Source organism: Spodoptera frugiperda, chromosome 17 (assembly GCF_023101765.2).
Source record: "Spodoptera frugiperda isolate SF20-4 chromosome 17, AGI-APGP_CSIRO_Sfru_2.0, whole genome shotgun sequence".
NCBI classification, from domain to species: domain Eukaryota; kingdom Metazoa; phylum Arthropoda; class Insecta; order Lepidoptera; family Noctuidae; genus Spodoptera; species Spodoptera frugiperda.
In genome coordinates, this window is record NC_064228.1 from 5,240,665 (window position 1) to 5,258,959 (window position 18,295).

At 37.3% G+C, this 18,295-nt stretch overlaps 1 protein-coding gene across 37 annotated transcripts in view; it reads left to right on the forward strand.

Annotated features, from left to right (window-relative positions):
* Nucleotides 1–18,295, forward strand: part of LOC118276673 (ryanodine receptor) — a 186,386-nt gene that overhangs the window by 86,089 nt on the left and 82,002 nt on the right. For 14 of the 37 annotated variants that reach the window (XM_050699841.1, XM_050699844.1, XM_050699858.1 and 11 more), the window contains 21 exons: nucleotides 12–130; nucleotides 1,660–1,729; nucleotides 3,102–3,301; nucleotides 3,754–3,936; nucleotides 4,646–4,817; nucleotides 5,666–5,835; nucleotides 6,511–6,635; nucleotides 7,014–7,217; nucleotides 7,619–7,788; nucleotides 8,479–8,669; nucleotides 9,258–9,398; nucleotides 10,045–10,199; nucleotides 10,749–10,890; nucleotides 11,404–11,614; nucleotides 12,002–12,079; nucleotides 12,523–12,653; nucleotides 13,244–13,334; nucleotides 14,606–14,755; nucleotides 16,034–16,187; nucleotides 16,671–16,798; nucleotides 17,151–17,231. In XM_050699841.1, coding sequence (XP_050555798.1) covers nucleotides 12–130; nucleotides 1,660–1,729; nucleotides 3,102–3,301; nucleotides 3,754–3,936; nucleotides 4,646–4,817; nucleotides 5,666–5,835; nucleotides 6,511–6,635; nucleotides 7,014–7,217; nucleotides 7,619–7,788; nucleotides 8,479–8,669; nucleotides 9,258–9,398; nucleotides 10,045–10,199; nucleotides 10,749–10,890; nucleotides 11,404–11,614; nucleotides 12,002–12,079; nucleotides 12,523–12,653; nucleotides 13,244–13,334; nucleotides 14,606–14,755; nucleotides 16,034–16,187; nucleotides 16,671–16,798; nucleotides 17,151–17,231 — 3,066 coding nt within the window. Of the gene's footprint in view, nucleotides 1–11; nucleotides 131–1,659; nucleotides 1,730–2,001; nucleotides 2,074–3,101; nucleotides 3,302–3,753; nucleotides 3,937–4,645; nucleotides 4,818–5,665; nucleotides 5,836–6,510; nucleotides 6,636–7,013; nucleotides 7,218–7,618; nucleotides 7,789–8,478; nucleotides 8,670–9,257; nucleotides 9,399–10,044; nucleotides 10,200–10,748; nucleotides 10,891–11,403; nucleotides 11,615–12,001; nucleotides 12,080–12,522; nucleotides 12,654–13,243; nucleotides 13,335–14,605; nucleotides 14,756–16,033; nucleotides 16,188–16,670; nucleotides 16,799–17,150; nucleotides 17,232–17,647; nucleotides 17,748–18,295 lie in introns of all 37 variants that reach the window. The other 23 variants (XM_050699838.1, XM_050699840.1, XM_050699830.1 and 20 more) reach the window with 3 other exon arrangements.

Below are 18,295 nucleotides of genomic sequence, written 5' to 3' on the forward strand. Positions count from 1 at the left end.
TTATTTTTCAGTACCTGGCCTGTCTGTCGACATCCTCATCTCAGGACAAGCTGGCCTTCGATGTGGGTCTCCAGGAACACTCTCAGGGCGAGGCGTGCTGGTGGACGCTACACCCTGCCAGCAAACAGAGGTACCACGTTATTTTTATTTTTTTATTGTTGAATTTTTAACTTTTTTGTATTGGATCAATTCAATTATACTTTATTTCTAGCAATTGTATATGAGAAAGATCTTGGTGTTTTGAAAAATGACGTCATCATTTGATCACAGTTGTTATTTCACGATGGTCTTTAGCAATACTGTAAACTTAGTTTATACTATATACAGGATGCAAATTGTAAGTTCGACGTATTTATTCGAGTACGTCTTGGGTTAAGTATGAAATTACAATACAACGTTGATTTACCTACTTAAAATAAGCCCTGAGGTCTCTGGACAATCCTAAAAACTTGGCTGGATAATTATTGGCATTGACATCTGCAGAGCCTCGTTGATTTTGGATTTCGTAGGTTCTGTGTCAAAAATTTATGTAGGCTTCTGGGGTCTTTCGGTGATTCTCGTTGGTTTAGTTATGATCGACAGAATAAAATCTGAAGCCATTATAAATTAGTTGTTAGGGATTTGCTAAGTTCTCGGAGGGTTTAATATTGTGACTATGTAGTAGGGTCTCGTATTTTCTTATAAAGAAAACTAATTAACTATAAACTTATCTGTACTGGTGTTGTTTTATCACGTGGTTTTGATGTTTCTATTCGATATCAGCTTGATCCTGGGGTAACTATCCCAATGGCTACGTGGTGTTTTTGGTATTGCTCTCACGTTCTCAATCACCCATTTTGGGGCTTAGAAAGACTTGAGTTGTAAACTTAGTTTTTCAACTAACAGAGGTGCGCTACGGCGATCGGAGTGCAATGCCTATCTACAGTGCGGGGTATTGTTGAACGTGCTTACAAGTTTTAGGATTTGTTTCATGATTTATCGTATAACCACACTGATGATTAATATTTTAGATCTAGTAATTACCTACTTATTCTACTTTTTTATGGTGCTTTTACAGGTTGACTTGTAATTCGAAGTACCTCTTGGGAGATGCTAATGTTACATGAGGTCTCTTTAGCTGTGGATGCGTTTGGCTTAGGTGTAAGCCAAAGACGAATAAGTCTAATATTGTGTGAATCATAAAGAAAATAAATCATTGTGTATCACATAGCATTAGCTATAATGGCTGTTGGTGGAAAACTTTAGATGAGATTTCCTCAAGCTATTAGCTGGTATTTTTGAAATGTTTTTTATAAGAAAACATGATCTAATGCTATGTATTATGTGTTCTACCTGAGTATGCCGCCCGTTACTATACGTATGGCTTTCACCAATCATATTCATTGGTACACATAGCTTAGTGGAAACGGATCAGTAGATGTTTTTTATAACGTGATGGATGCATTTAGAAACTGTTACTTAGTTTCACAGCTTAGTTATTACACATCTTCGTAGCCTACTACATTACACATCTCTGTAGGAAAAGTACCTTTACATTCCTACATAATGCTGTAATACATTATACATTAATGTGAAGATGGCTCAAAAAATTGAATAGTTAGAGTTTTTACGAACCACAATAATTTAACTATTACTAACTACTTCTTTTTTGTTGAACAGATCTGAGGGTGAGAAAGTCCGAGTCGGTGATGACTTGATTCTGGTGTCCGTGGCTACCGAAAGATACTTGGTAAGTACCTTTGCATTTTGAACCGTATGCTACTAATTATAAAAGTGTTTGAACCATGGCTTACACCATTATAAGCCAAGTATTTGAAATTAATCAACATTACACGATCTTAGACTTAATTATAAAGCAAAACGTTTCTTTTTGTATTTTTTTAGATCTTCAACATATAACTCTTTGAATAAATCTGTCTAGGTATTTTTATGTTAATGTAAAATGAAACTTGTCGCACTTTTAATAGGATTGAAAATAAATATTAAGTAATTTTAACCCAGGGAAAGGTCATATTGTCGCCATCAGAATGTGCTCCACGAGTCATCACGAAAGGATTAAGGTTTATATTATCGGTGAGGCTAAAGCCTGAAGGCCTTAATATTAAATGTAATATGTGTACATTTGTGATCATTATTATATGTTGCGTTTATATGTTAAAGTGAATTTCATTTTATTTTGTTGTATGTTGAAAATCATCGTCGAGCACATAGCACATTTGTGTCACAAAAACACTAGACGCCGTACTCAGTCATTTAATGGCTGCTTAATCCAGTCCTTAGCGATTGTTTTCGATACAAAATTGTTACTAAGGAATAGTTTAAGTATTCATTAAATGTCTCTGTGCGGCAGTATGACTCATTAAATTTTCGAAGCTATTTTTGGCTTTAAATACAATATTGTTTTTAGTTGTTACATGCCAGATTGTTAATTTTTGTTGAATTTTATTTTTCGCTAAGAAATAGAATTCTTAAATATTACATTTTGTTTCGTCGATACATTTTATTGTTTCATTTGGTTTTAAATGTTGTGAACGTATTTGTGAAAAGTAAAACAGAACATGTTGGGCACTTAGATAAATGTTTCATTTTGATTTTTATTAGTTCTCATGCTGTATACGTGGAAATCATGAATCTATGTTGTCGTTGTTTATGTGTATCTTGATTTTTAGTCTCATTACAGCCGTAATATGTTTTTTTTTAACAATAGGGATGATAACGGGGTTTGAAACTTAACAATCTAATTAGTCCTCAGTTTAGCAAGAAACAAAGTATTTCCGTAAATTGAAAATTAAAACTATTATGTCCAATGATTTTATAATATAGATAGTGGGTGACCTATTAATAATTGGTCATCTACAGTTTATTCTACCAAACAATTTTGGGCGACTACACGCAAGTGCACCGGGTTCATTCAGTATGCAAGGACTAATTGTATTATACATATTTGTCTCATTTCAGTCAATGTTATGTGATATGAATCTAATAGGTACCTCAATAAACGAATAGGTAAACCATTTACATTTTTTTTCTAAAACAATAAATAAAATCCCTAACCAATTTTTATCAACACAACCTTTACCTACCTTTTTTAAATTTCACAGCACACAACAAAAGAGAACGAGGTATCGATAGTGAACGCTTCGTTCCACGTGACTCATTGGTCGGTGCAGCCGTACGGCACTGGTATCTCCCGCATGAAGTACGTGGGGTACGTCTTCGGAGGTGACGTGCTGAGGTTCTTCCACGGAGGAGACGAGTGTCTCACCATACCTAGTACGTGGACTAAGGATGGAGGGCAGAAGTAAGTTAATTTATTTATTTACCTATATCATGGTTTACTCCCGTCTACAATTAAGTAGAGAAAGGCTCTACATACGTTTTAAGTAATATGCGTACAATGGGACGGTCTTCATCATGACAATGGTGCTTCCAGCCAACTTTGGATGGTAAAAAAATTCAGACTAATTAATGTTACGAAATAAAAATAAACAAACGTGATTTTTAGGTGATTTAGTTTGTCTCACCCAGCTTCGCATTTATAAGTGATATATTATTGTATTTTGTATAGTACTAGCTGCTTCCATGCGGTTTTACGACCTCAATTCACTCGCTTAATGTAAAAGTTAAAGTAAATAACAGTTGAAAATAAAAAATACTGTAAATAAAGGTTTTTAGTACTGGTTCCTCGTACAGATACTGGTAAGGGGTGTTCAATCTTTATAAATTTTCTAAAACTCTCATTATTTATTCCAGTATCGTAGTCTACGAAGGTGGCTCAGTGATGTCTCAGGCCCGTTCGCTATGGCGACTGGAACTGGCGCGCACCAAGTGGGCGGGAGGTTTCATCAACTGGTACCATCCAATGAGGATCAGACACATCACCACCGGCAGATACCTCGGCGTCAACGACCAGAATGAGCTGTATTTAGTTAGCAGGTAGGTTATGATTTTATTGTAACTTTCGTGTAGCAGTAGCAGTGCGACAATCGCCGCGTCGTGTGTCGCGTAATGCTGCTCATGAATATGAGCCTCTAGCATGGCTTGAAACTAGTCGAGTTCCTCGTCAAAACATTACGTGAATAAGCCATTAGCATAATAATTAATTTAGCAGGTAGGTTGGTTTTTGATTGTCTGATGTTGTGATGGTGATTGGTAATGTTATTAAATTGTTGGTAAAATTAATTATAGCTGAAGGATTTAAAGCTTCTATTGTAGCATAGAATCTTAGTCTCTCTGAAAATCAGGATCACCATATTTTTTTGGACTTAAAACAAGATTTAGGAAGAAACTTAGATTTAAACACTATTTTTCCTGTGTTTTAGTGCACTTAAATACGACTGCCAGACAAGGGGTCTAGGGTTCGAATTCCTGCTCGAGCAAAACTATGTTGAAATTTTTCGGCTTTTCGAAAATTTCTCAGTAGTAAGCACGGAATCTGTAATTGTGCCCAGTATATGGCATTATATACACCTTCTATTACATGGAACTTCTAACACAAATGGTTAAAAGTTAATGTACATTGTACAGTAGCATTACATGCCGTAATTATATAGTGGCATTACGTGCCGTAATGTTCACCCCTGCCTTTTGATGATGATAGAAAGAAACCAAGATTTTTAAAACTGAATTATATTTCCATCTTCAGAGAGGAAGCGACAACAGCATCCTGTGCGTTCTGCCTGCGCCAGGAGAAGGATGATCAAAAGCAGGTGCTGGAAGACAAGGACCTGGAAGTAATAGGCGCTCCCATCATCAAGTATGGTGACTCCACCGTCATTGTGCAGCACTCGGAGACTGGGCTGTGGCTTTCTTATAAGGTAACTAGTTCTACCTGTTTTTAAGTAGGTAGATAAATAAGTAGGTAGAAGATTAGCTTTTAAGTATGTGGCGACACTCTGACAAGTGACAGATGACAAAAGTCGCACATAGACTACAAATCAACGGATGACGTCACAAATATCCTGCATCGCACATATGAAGTTTACATGCGAATTAAAACGGATAGAAAATCCCAACGAACAACAGTTGGGCAGAAAGCCCGCCAGCCACGATCACCTTGCTTGGTCGGAGGATCCTCCTCTTCTTAGGGAACTTTACTCTCTGTTCCCTAAAAGTAGATTATCATAATAAGTACCTTATTTTATGCTTTAAATTGTGGTTAAACAAAAATTTTGTATGTTTATTTATCTTAATTTCGAACACATCGTTATTTATAAAAAAGTGCATGCTCAACATTATTTTTTATCCAACCAAAGTAAAAAAAAAACATTCCTAGTTTAGGTGAACTAAGATTTTTATGATTATTTAATTAATACTGAAATCTTTTTTCACGTATTATGTTAAAAAACAAAAACTTAATATCAATTTAATATTTTTAATATTATAATATTCAAACACAACACTACCTCCCATTAAAACAATGGCAGATACTTTTTAAGCTCCCTGCCTCCTAAATAAACTTTATTTAATTAAGACACTCTTAAAGTTACAGAGATTATGACCTCTGAGTTTGTTTCGGCATTTCTTCTCAGAGCAGTCGGATAGGAAGTGCTGGCTTCATTTAGCTATTTCAAAGATTGACGTGTAAAAGTGTTATTTTATAACCTACTTACCGAAATAAATATCATTTATCATTATCATTTACACAAAAACGTTTTATTCCCAGTCATACGAGACCAAGAAGAAAGGGGTAGGTAAAGTAGAGGAGAAGCAAGCGATCCTGCACGAGGAAGGCAAGATGGACGACGGGCTCGACTTCTCCAGGTCACAGGAGGAGGAGTCCAGGACTGCTAGAGTCATCAGGAAGTGCTCGTCGCTGTTCACCAAGTTTATCAAGTAAGTAACATACGCCCTAATACTGAAATGCTACTCAATTTTGAGTTGTACTTAAATATCGTGCTATCTCTCTCATTTTATAAAGAATTGTTAGAGACAGAACTAGTTTTGAGAGCGTCTTAAAATTGAGTAGCGTTTGAGTATTCGGATACTAATCATTATCTTTAAGACGAACATTACATTTATAATACTTATTTATATACGCTTCCTTACAAATAAAAATATTGAGTACTAATTTTTATAAACTTTCATAATTATCAGACAGTTATACATTCAAAGTTATGAAGTTTAAACCTACGTAACTATCTATCAATTTGTTAAACAATACCATCACTAGTAAAAAGAAGTTATTCAATAAAAGAAAACCTTTTTTTTACAAAACGACTTCAATTTTGTTTACCGTCTCTTTGTTTTTTTAAGTCAGGCGATATCCCTAAAACCTTCTCCTAAGTCTAAAAAATACTAAGCTGGAAACCGCATCAAAATCGCTATAGCCAAGCGTGAGATAATCGCGCACAAATATACATGCATACTCATACATACAGGTCAAACTGAGAACCTCCATTTTTGACTTCGTTTAAATAAAATGCCTAACTTACATTCTTATAGTTTATTTTTTGTATAGAAACTTGTTTTCCTAACAAATAAATATTCATTTTAAAAATATTTTTCCAGTGGCCTTGAAACCCTGCAAGAGAACCGCCGTCACTCGATGTTCTTCGCATCAGTCAACCTCGGAGAGATGGTGATGTGTCTCGAAGATCTCATCAACTACTTCGCGCAGCCAGACGAGGATATGGGTAAGTGGTGATCTATATTTCATGATACTGGACTTAAGTTAAAATAATCACACTTCATTCATACATAGACTTTAAGGATTTACTTAATTTTCGATTTTTCTAGCTAATTGTCTAGAAATAAGTCTGCTATTTGACGTACAAATCTAATGACGTCATAACGTACTATTTTGTTGCGTCATAACGCATAAAAAATATAGTTTTTGACGTTTCGAAAAAAAATATTGAATTTTACTGGTTTAATTTTACACTAGCCTAATGTGACATAATCCTATATTTTTGACGATATAAGAAATTCTATATGAATTTTATCCCATGGAAACGTGGGCAAAGCCACTAGCAGAAGCTATTAAGAACAATACATTTATTATCTCATTACAGAACACGAAGAGAAACAGAACAAATTCCGCGCGCTCCGCAACCGTCAGGACCTGTTCCAAGAGGAGGGCATCCTCAACCTGATCCTGGAAGCTATCGACAAGATCAACGTCATCACGTCGCAGGGATTCCTCGCCGGGTTCCTGGCGGGAGACGAGTCTGGACAGAGCTGGGAGATGATCTCCGGGTACCTGTATCAATTGCTTGGTAAGTCAACGTCTAAGTTAACAGTTATTTATTTCAAATAGACCTGGAAGGCGTTTTGAAGGTCAAAGCAAATATTATAATGTTAAAAAATTTCTGTCTGTTGGTCGGTCCCTTAGTGAAGCCCTTTGCTCATTCCAAAGTGTAGCTTCGAATGGAGATGAACGAGCAAGAAACTCCAGTCGTTAAAAATACATATTTTCTCTGGTACATTTTTCCAGTCCATTTTGACAATGAACAAAAAACACCGCACTAACTGGTAAATACAAAAACATTATTCCATCAGTCTGTCATAAAAACCATTACAAACAAATTCCCAATATTACAAAACCTGATAAAAACGATTACAAGCAAATTCCCAATATAAAAAAAAAACCTAATAAAACCCATAATTTGTTCCACAGCGGCCATAATCAAGGGCAACCACACGAACTGTGCTCAGTTCGCCAACTCGAACCGCCTGAACTGGTTGTTCTCCCGCCTGGGCTCGCAGGCCTCGGGGGAGGGGACCGGCATGTTGGACGTACTGCATTGCGTGCTCATCGACTCGCCTGAGGCGCTGAATATGATGAGGGTGAGTGGAAACTGATACATTTTATTTATAACCTTAGACATACTAAATTAATTATTATGCTATCGGCTTACTCACGTAACTGTTTGACGAAGAAGTCGACTAGTTTCAAGCCATGCTAGAGGTTCATATGCATGAGTAGCATTCCGCGACATACGACGCGGTGATTGTCACGCTCTGATACTCTTATACTTTTTATTTGTATATGAAAAAGTACAAAGTCCCAGTAGAGCTTCGATAAAAATATCTCGTGACTGTTTATGTCCATGTCCGTGGCGTAGACTAATAAAACTATTGACATAAATGGTTAAATGCTTAAGCATTTGTTTTATAGGATAGATCAGAAATAGAGCCGACTTATTATGACCTGAGGGTAAGCAACTAGCACCGCCAATGGATAGACTCGCAACATCAGAGGACTTACAGGGCGTTGTCTGACGTTTGTCGCGTCTCAAATCCCTGATTTGAGAATTGGGTGAGGGAATAGAAGCGTTTTGGGTGTTACTAATTTAGGGATGGGAAAGGGGTAGGTCTCCAATAACACAACACAAAACAACGCAAGCGTTGTTTCACGCCAGTGTTCTGTGCGGTTGTGGCATCACTCTGGTCAAACTAACCCAGCAATCCCGAAACATGGCTTTACTCCTTGACAATCATATGTATCTAAAAACTAATTAATTATTTTAATTGCAGGATGAACACATAAAAGTGATAATCTCTCTGCTTGAGAAACACGGTCGTGATCCGAAAGTACTAGATGTCCTATGTTCACTCTGCGTCGGTAACGGAGTGGCCGTCCGTTCGTCGCAAAACAATATCTGTGACTATCTACTGCCTGGCAAGAACTTACTACTGCAGACCGCCTTAGTAGACCACGTGTCGAGGTGAGTTTGAACTTTATTGGTATAAAAATAGGGTTCCATTTCACTTGATCATGCTCAACAAGCAATGGCAACTATCATTATTTAAAAGATCTGTATCACATCTTTTATCCCTGAAGGGATAGTCAGAGATGCACATTACCGCACGTAATGCCGCTATACAATGTACACCCACTTTTCACATTTGTGTTATGAGTCCTATGTAAGAAGGGGTGAGCCTATTGCCATATACTGGGCACAATTCCAAACTCTGTGCAACTATTGAGAATAAGTTTTTAAACTAACATCGTCACTAACACCATTATTAGAACTTATGACGGGATATTTACCATGTTTATTCATAGTTGCGGAAACTCACCAAAATGAATAAACATGGTAAATATCCCGTCATAAGTTCTAATAATAACTACTGAGAAATTTTCGAAAAACCAAAAATACTTATTACTTTGCCTGACCTAGGAATCAAACCCGTAACACCTTGCCCGGCTTTCCAACAAGGCATTTAAAAGATGTTCAACCATATTGTTTTGTAAAAAAGCTTACAATAAGGTTCCTTATTCCAAAAATCTTAATTCCATTTCTATTTCACAGTGTTCGTCCAAATATCTTCGTGGGACGCGTAGAAGGGTCGGCAGTGTACCGTAAATGGTACTTCGAAGTGACCATGGACCATATTGAGAAGACCACACATATGATGCCTCATCTCAGAATCGGATGGGCTAATACTACTGGGTAAGAAATTTTTGTTATCTTATTCGCAAAGCTTATAGCCATCTGTAATGGCTTCGAGTAAGATATTAAAGGTTTAGGGAACAGAGAGTAAAGTTCCCTAAGAAAAGGAGGATTCTCCGTCCAGGCGCGGTGATCGTACCTGGCAGGCTTTCTGCCCAACTGTTGTTCATTGGGATTTTCTATCCGTATTAATTCGCATGTTAACTTCACATGTGCGATGCAGGATACATTTGACGTCATCCATTGATTTTGCTCGTCGATAATCTATGTGCGACTTCTGTCATCTGTCATCTGTCACGTGATAGGTGTGCGTCCACATGCCCGCATCGTACGCATCGCACGCATTCCGTATGACGTCATCAGCACGCATCGCATGTAGGCATTGCTGATGATGCGGTCCGTACAATGCGGATCAGTGGCCGCAGTTGTATGAGTTTAAATACAAGACAAATTATAATCCATGGCGTGCGATGCGTATGATGCGAGCCTGAGGACTTACCTTAATACGCTATTTTGAAATGTTTCCTAAATTCAATGAAATTTAATTATTATTTTATTATAATAATAATAATAAGTTTATTTCAGAGTTTACACGATATGTATGTGAAGATTTGTTAGTAATTATATAATATAATTTTAATTTCAGCTACGTTCCCTACCCTGGCGGTGGTGAGAAGTGGGGAGGTAACGGAGTGGGAGACGATCTATACTCGTACGGTTTCGATGGAGCATACCTCTGGTCTGGTGGCAGGAAGACACAGGTTAACAGGACTCATGCTGAGGAGCCTTATATTAGGAAAGGTGAGTATCTACATATAACAACTTTTACTTTAAATTCAAACTTCTACAACTTGTGAGCAGTCCGCTCTTTCGTACGAGCGAACTGAGAGAGATAAGAAATTTATTTATTTATTAGTAAAAATACATGCATAATTTTATAGTTTCAGTCAAAACATTATACAGTTAAAGTGATATAAAATACTCTACATTGTGTATACTCGTATAGGTAATACAACGCGGTAATCGTTTTGGCGGGAAAATGTCTAATGATGCACCTTAAAAATGTGGTTAATTTTGATTATTACAAGATTACAAGCAAAATGTCCAAGTTATGTTAATTGATGGAAATATGGAAACCTAAACTCAATGTAAAAGCTATTTACATCATAGACAGTTAATGATTATTTTAACAGTTCCTTAGTAACGATTTTGTTCTGAAAACAATAGCTAAGGACTGGGTTAAGCAACCATTATATGACTCTGAGTGCGGCGGTTAAATCTCGAATTTTAGTTACTTAAGCTATTTTACTATTACTTGCCACTTATAATATGAGTATTTTCCTATACCAGGTGACGTGATCGGCTGCGCCTTGGACCTGACGGTGCCTATCATCAACTTCATGTTCAACGGCGTGCGAGTGACGGGCTCCTTCACCAACTTCAACCTGGAGGGCATGTTCTTCCCCGTCATCAGCTGTTCTAGCAAGCTGAGGTGAGGAGAATTCTTTTCTTATATTATCATCCTCGTCAGATAAATTACCCCCTTCCTAATCTCCCCAATCCCCGATTCCCCAACAACCCTTAATCCCTATCCCCCAAAAGGCCGGCAACGTACGTGTAACGCCACTGGTGTTGCGAATGTCCATGGAATCATAACAAATTTCCTTTATAACTTTGACGCAGTGACTGGGGAACTGTCGGCGATGTAAAAGGTGGCAGGTTCGATTCCCGCACGGAGCAACTCTTTGTTTGATCAAATTGTTGGTTCGGATCTGGGGGTGATGTGTTTATGAACTTGTATGTTTGTAAACGCACCCACGATACAGGAGACAAACCTAATGTGGGGCAATACTTTTTAATAAAAATAAATATATAGTTAATAAAATAAAATTAGGTTTTAGAAATTACAAGTTTAATAGTAATAAGAGATTAAAAGTGTAGATAATGACTATTTAATGAAAACATTATCCTTACTCAATATTTACACCTACCCCTCCCCCTCCAGTTGCCGTTTCCTACTAGGCGGGGAGCACGGGCGGCTGCGGTACGCGGCTCCGGAGGGGTACTCCCCCCTGGTGGAGTCCCTGCTGCCGCAGCAGATCCTCAGCCTCGAGCCCTGCTTCTACTTCGGGAACCTGGCCAAACGAGCCTTGGCTGGACCGCCGCTGGTACAGGATGATACGGCTTTTGTGCCTACCCCTGTTGATACTTTGCAGGTAAGATCATTTTTGGTGGTTTTTTTTCGTGATTTAGGTATTGTTATAGTAACTGCTAAGTTTGTGATTTCAAGTTTAATCAGATTTTTAGAAACTCGGCAATCTGTTGTCAGTATTATCGGTGCGCTGGCTGGGCAACTAGCTGCCACTTAGCGTGTAGCGGGTTCGATTCCCACACGGGGCACTTTTTGTGTGATCCACAAATTGTTGTTTCAGGTCTAGGTATCTTTTTTTAATATTTAAAATAGATCGAATAATTGCACACTAAAATTCTATTTGTATACTCATTTTGATCATTTAAATACCATGCGTTCCCTCTTCGTTGTGGTTTTGAACTATGAGCACAATACCAATATTTTTTAATAATGTTTTCGTATTTGTTTTCAGATACCACTGCCTTCATACGTAGAACAGATCAGAGACAAGTTAGCTGAAAACATTCATGAAATGTGGGCCATGAACAAGGTAAGCCATAAATATGATATGCTACACATGATCGGGTTACTAGTGAAGCTTTTAGAAACCTGAATAAAGGATCTTTGCAGACTCACTGGTAAAAGATTTTCACCGTACCGCATCTATCTCAAAATTTAAAAGGTTTTCGCATTTAAATATCACGTAGGTACAAAAGCATCAAAATGTATATTTTTAATTAATGATTGACAAAGACGTTTTCATCTTGTACCACTAACGGCTTGACTGCCGGTATATAAGACACAATAAAGAATACATTTTGTCTCGCGTGGGTCTGCGTTTCGGCACACGATAGATTAAGTCTTTGACTGCCAATAGAAAACTGTTGAAGGCAAATCCTCCGCTAACGTCGGTCACCGGTGACCCCCGTGGCGTTTAAAGTGTTAATCGTTATCAAAAACTTTACTCATTTTTTTATAATCTTTCCGTTATAGATCGAGGCGGGCTGGATGTACGGTGACCAGCGCGACGACCTGCACAAGATCCACCCGTGCCTCGTGCCCTTCGAGCGTCTGCCGCCCGCCGAGAAACGATACGACATACAACTTGCTGTGCAAACACTCAAGTACGGACCTTATTTATGTATATAACAGAGCTTCAATTCGATTGTCTTATTTATTCTATGTTATTTACACTTCATGTACAAATATACAAAGGTGGACTTAATACCAATTTGGTATTCTCTAACAGTCAACCTTAGGGTGATGCAGAGAGACAACAGTAGGTGCAATAACAGCTTTTGTTCAAATAGTATAAACATAAATTAATTTATAATTATATCGATACTTGACATATTATTATATACTTTCTTATCTGTTTTTTTTTGGTTTTCAAGTCGAAATCATAAAATTCGTTTCAATCTCATAACCACTTTTGATAGCAAAGAACACAATACATTTTTGGTACTATAATTTCTCGCTAATGCTTTCCAAAAATTATTGCCGTACTCAGAGGCATTCAATGACTACGTAAACTATTCCTTAGTAACGATTTTGTTCCGAAAACAATTGCTAAAGTCTGAGTTTAGGAATCATTAAATTTCTCTGAGTATGACAGTTACTTTCTAATTTAAATATTGTTGTAGTACTCGCACTATATTTGGTGCTATTTTAACTTTTATTTTAAGTTATTATAGGTGATCTTTATTTATTCTAGGACCATCCTGGCCCTAGGCTACTACATCAGCTTGGACAAGCCGCCGGCGCGCATACGCAACGTTCGTCTGCCGAACGAACCGTTCATGCAGGTAACATGAAATTAATTATATGTAATGTACTCCATGGTTGGCGCGGTGACTGGGCAACCGACTGCCGCGCAACGTGTAGCGGGTTCGATTCCCGTACGGAACAACTCTTTATGTGAGTCATAAATCGTTACATGTGTATATAAACTTATATGTTTGTAAACACATCCCGAGAAAATTCTAGTCCGAGGCAACGATCTTTAAAAGAAAAAAATGTGTAATGCTTTTTTAATTAGCAGAAATAGTAAGACCAAAACGCTTTGCCTAAAATATATGTATGCCTGGTTTGTTGGTGTCAGTGGCCACAAATACATAACAAAAATATGATGTGGTCCTAAGAGCGAACCCTGAGGTAGACCAACACTTTTAAAAATTTATGTCTTAGACATACATGTTTTTTGAGTGTATGCTCCATTCCATATTGCATTTTATAAGAGATTTTATAACACACATTTTCTAATATATAAAATTCTCGTGTCACAGTTTTCGTTGCCATATTCCTCCGAAACGGCTTGACCGATTTTGATGATTTTTTTTGTGCTTATCCGATATCTATGAGAATCGACCAACATCTATTTTTCATCCCCATTTTTTTCCGCGGACGAAGTCGCGGGGAGAAGCTAGTAATTTTATAAGAGTAACAAATTCATTCCAATAATTACTTAAGCAATTAATAAAATGTTGGTCCGCAGTCAAACGGCTACAAGCCAGCACCCCTGGACCTGAGTGCTGTCACCCTGACACCCAAGATATATATATCTATAGCCAATAACAATACGTTGGTCCGCAGTCAAACGGCTACAAGCCAGCACCCCTGGACCTGAGTGCTGTCACCCTGACACCCAAGATATATATATCTATAGCCAATAACAATACGTTGGTCCGCAGTCAAACGGCTACAAGCCAGCACCCCTGGACCTGAGTGCTGTCACCCTGACACCCAAGATATATATATCTATAGCCAATAACAATACGTTGGTCCGCAGTCAAACGGCTACAAGCCAGCACCCCTGGACCTGAGTGCTGTCACCCTGACACCCAAGATATATATATCTATAGCCAATAACAATACGTTGGTCCGCAGTCAAACGGCTACAAGCCAGCACCCCTGGACCTGAGTGCTGTCACCCTGACACCCAAGATATATATATCTATAGCCAATAACATGTTGGTCCGCAGTCAAACGGCTACAAGCCAGCACCCCTGGACCTGAGTGCTGTCACCCTGACACCCAAGATATATATATCTATAGCCAATAACATGTTGGTCCGCAGTCAAACGGCTACAAGCCAGCACCCCTGGACCTGAGTGCTGTCACCCTGACACCCAAGATGGACGAGCTCGTCGACCAGCTCGCTGAGAACACGCACAATCTCTGGGCCAGGGAGAGGATACAGCAGGGCTGGACTTATGGACTTAATGAGGTAAGGGATTTTGGATTTTGTGGGTAGAGATTAGAGTTCATTTTTAAATTATATTGATTAGAACTTAGTATGGTGTAAGGGATTGTGTGCTTTAGGAGTAGGATGTTAAGATTCATTTTTGATAATGTTAAGGAATTGGTCGATTTGATTTTCAGAAATGTTATGTAAATGTACACCATGCACATAAAATAGTACCTACTGATAAAATATAAACACCATTATTTCCAAATATATTTGCAGACATCTGCAAAATAATATATACAAGGAGAAATAAATGTGACAATCAACAAATAATCAATTATTCCGCACTTATACAATGTAAGGATAGTGAAGACAAGTTATAAAATGGACCTGGTAGGTGGCACTACTAACCAATGCAGTCTACAATGTTCAACCAAGATGTTTGTTGAATCACCTCACTACTGTATTTCGTTGCTTTCTACCCAAGGATACAACCAGTCACATGCGCTGTGACTCTCACACTTAGTATGTGACGCTTTTATTAGGTGTGAGGGTCACAGCAAGATGTTTCTGTGTACGTCAACGATCAAGAAAGAAGACTACTTACTACTAAGGCTGCATGGATTCTTTGTTTAACACTTTGACTGCCTACAGAAATCTGTTGAAGGCAAATCCTGCGCTAGCGCCAATCACTTTTGTCTCCATGGCGTTATTTTTGCCTCCAGAATTTTTGCTAAATAGTTTTTGATATTTTGGTAATATTATGCTATAAATATGTATTGTTACATTAAGGAAATTATAGGTCTGTTTATGTTAATGTTTACATTTATAAGATGAAAACTGTGTGACCGTTTGTTCCCTGATAAATAAATAATATTTTGTATATCTCTACGATATATTTAATCTATAATTAACTTAAATGTGTATTTTATTTGTTACTTACTTAATATTACTTTCATTTTACTGACAGAATTTTGACCTTGAAGTTTTTTTAAACTTTTTTTATGGTATAAGTCGGTAAACGAGCAGATTTATCGCCTGATGGTAAGCAATCGCCTTCGTCCAGGGACACCCGAAACATCAGAGGCATTAAAAGTGCGTTGCCTTTTGGGGGTTAGGAATTTAAGGGTTGTTGGCAAATCGGGGATTGGGAAAAGGGGTAATAAGGCCGTTTTATATGAAAACACTTTATTTGATAACACCAATCCTGTAATATAGGGGCAATTGTACTATTGTATTATAATAACATAGGAGTAATTGTACAATTCTACTCATCTTTACTTCAAACAAATTTCTAACATGACCCACATATTATAGGACCCCGACATGCACCGATCACCTCACCTGGTGCCCTACCCGAAGGTAGATGACGCTATAAAGAAGGCCAACAGAGACACCGCCTCGGAAACCGTGAGGACTTTACTCGTCTACGGATACAACCTGGATCCCCCCACTGGGGAACAGCATGAAGGTATGTTGGTGTTCGAAAATGAACTTTGATTGATTAGTTATAAAGTTTGGTTTTCAATAAGAAATGTTTATTTTTAATTTTGATCTTTTAATGTTGTTGTTAGGGTTTATATTTGTTTAATAATTGATTATGGCATTACGTAGATGCGTTTGTTTAAATGCAATGTCACGCCTTTTATCCCCAAAGAGTGAGGCACGTAATGCCGCTATACAATTACACCTCCACTTTTCACCATTTAGTATTATAAGTCCAATGTAATAGAGGGTGACCTATTGTCATATACTGGACACAATTTCAGTCTATTAAGTTGATGCTATTTTTAATGCCTAAAAATTAAAAGTGACAATAACAGTAAAATAATTTATTTTTTGTAATTTCCAAGAATAATGTATGACTCATCCCCTTATCGCAGAAAAGAGTAATTATCCATAAACAGAAAATCAATGAGCATGTGAAAATCAATGTGTTTGTGTTTCTCCACAGCACTGTTGCTAGAAGCATCAAAGCAGAAGCAAGCAGAATTCAGAACGTACCGAGCCGAGAAGAACTATGCCGTCGGCTCCGGAAAGTGGTACTTCGAGTTCGAGATCCTTACAGCTGGGCCAATGAGGGTAAGTTAATGATGTTGGGTTTGCCAACCTTCCGACCTGTCTAATATTTTAAAATAATCTTCAAGACGGACCTTAAAAGCAAAAAAATGTCATCTACCCTATTATCTGCTTGATCCGGAGCTGCAGACTGCCTAGCGTGTTTACCGGGACTCCGGCTTGATAAGCAGTAGAAGGAACGGGGAGGTTTTTATTCAGTAATAGTCTGACACTCTCTCTCGCCTCGCCCAAGGCGGGAGAAGTCATTGGATGATTTTCCCCACTCAAAAAAAAACCATATTATATTTTTATCTATTTAACTCAAAAGTAAGTATTTCAATACTGAACCTATTATTAAATTATTTTTCTTCCACAGGTGGGTTGGGCTCACGCTGATATGGCTCCAGGCATGATGCTTGGCCAAGATGAAAACTCCTGGGCATTCGATGGATACAATGTAAGTGTACAACCAATATTTGTCACACACATAATAATTTATACTTTATTTTCTAGGTAATAGAAGTTATTTTCTTTTTTAAAAGAAATAGATAGGCAATTTTGATAAAAAAACATTTCATAGATTCATTAGTATATCTTGTGTCTAAAGTTATTTTAAATTAGGGTTTGGTTTTCATAAAACATTAATTCTAAATTTGATCTTTAAAGACATTGCATCTTCAGACAAAAATATATCTTATATCATATTGAATACAGTTCAATTCGCAATGTATGTGTCATGAAACTAAAAGGATCCTAAGTATACAGTTCAAATAATGATACGTCTTGTCAAAACGTTACATGTACCATCGTATCATCAATCAATAATAACTCTTAAGTACATAGAAATAGAGATTAAATTTCCATTTACTTCAGTCGCTAAAAGTACACGGCGGGGCGTCCGATACATTCGGGCTTCAGCTCAAAGTCGGTGACATAGTCGGCTGCTTCCTCGATGTCACAGATCAAACCATTAGTGAGTTACCACACATAGGGAAAAGAGGTGCTATTCTGATTGCCAAAATAGATACACCAAAATAGTCTTTAGGCAGGTGGACTGAAGGACCAAATTTCTGTATTACATTTAAAACATATACACAGTTTTTTTCTCATTTTAGGGTTTTAAAACTACTTTAATGAAACGTAGGTTTTATATTAACAGATTCTCTAACACAAATATACATAAATACATAGTCGGTACTTTCCTTTGAGTAAACAGGTAGAAATTGACGTTTTCGGCAGTAAAAATTCCAAGTTTTTGCTGATTTTGTTAAAATCTAAACCGAATTTAGTTTAGATTTAGAATTTATTTATTTCTCATTAAGAATCACATACATAATTCGCTTACTGAGAAACAATGTTTGACGTAAAAGCAATTTAGATTTTACAAATAAGACAACTATTATTACTACAATGGTATAATCTATTCCGATGTTCTGGTAGTTTTTAATGAAGTAAATATTTTTTTTAATTAATCAGAATAGCACCTTTTAACCAGGTATTCTCCTTCTGTAACTATGTGGT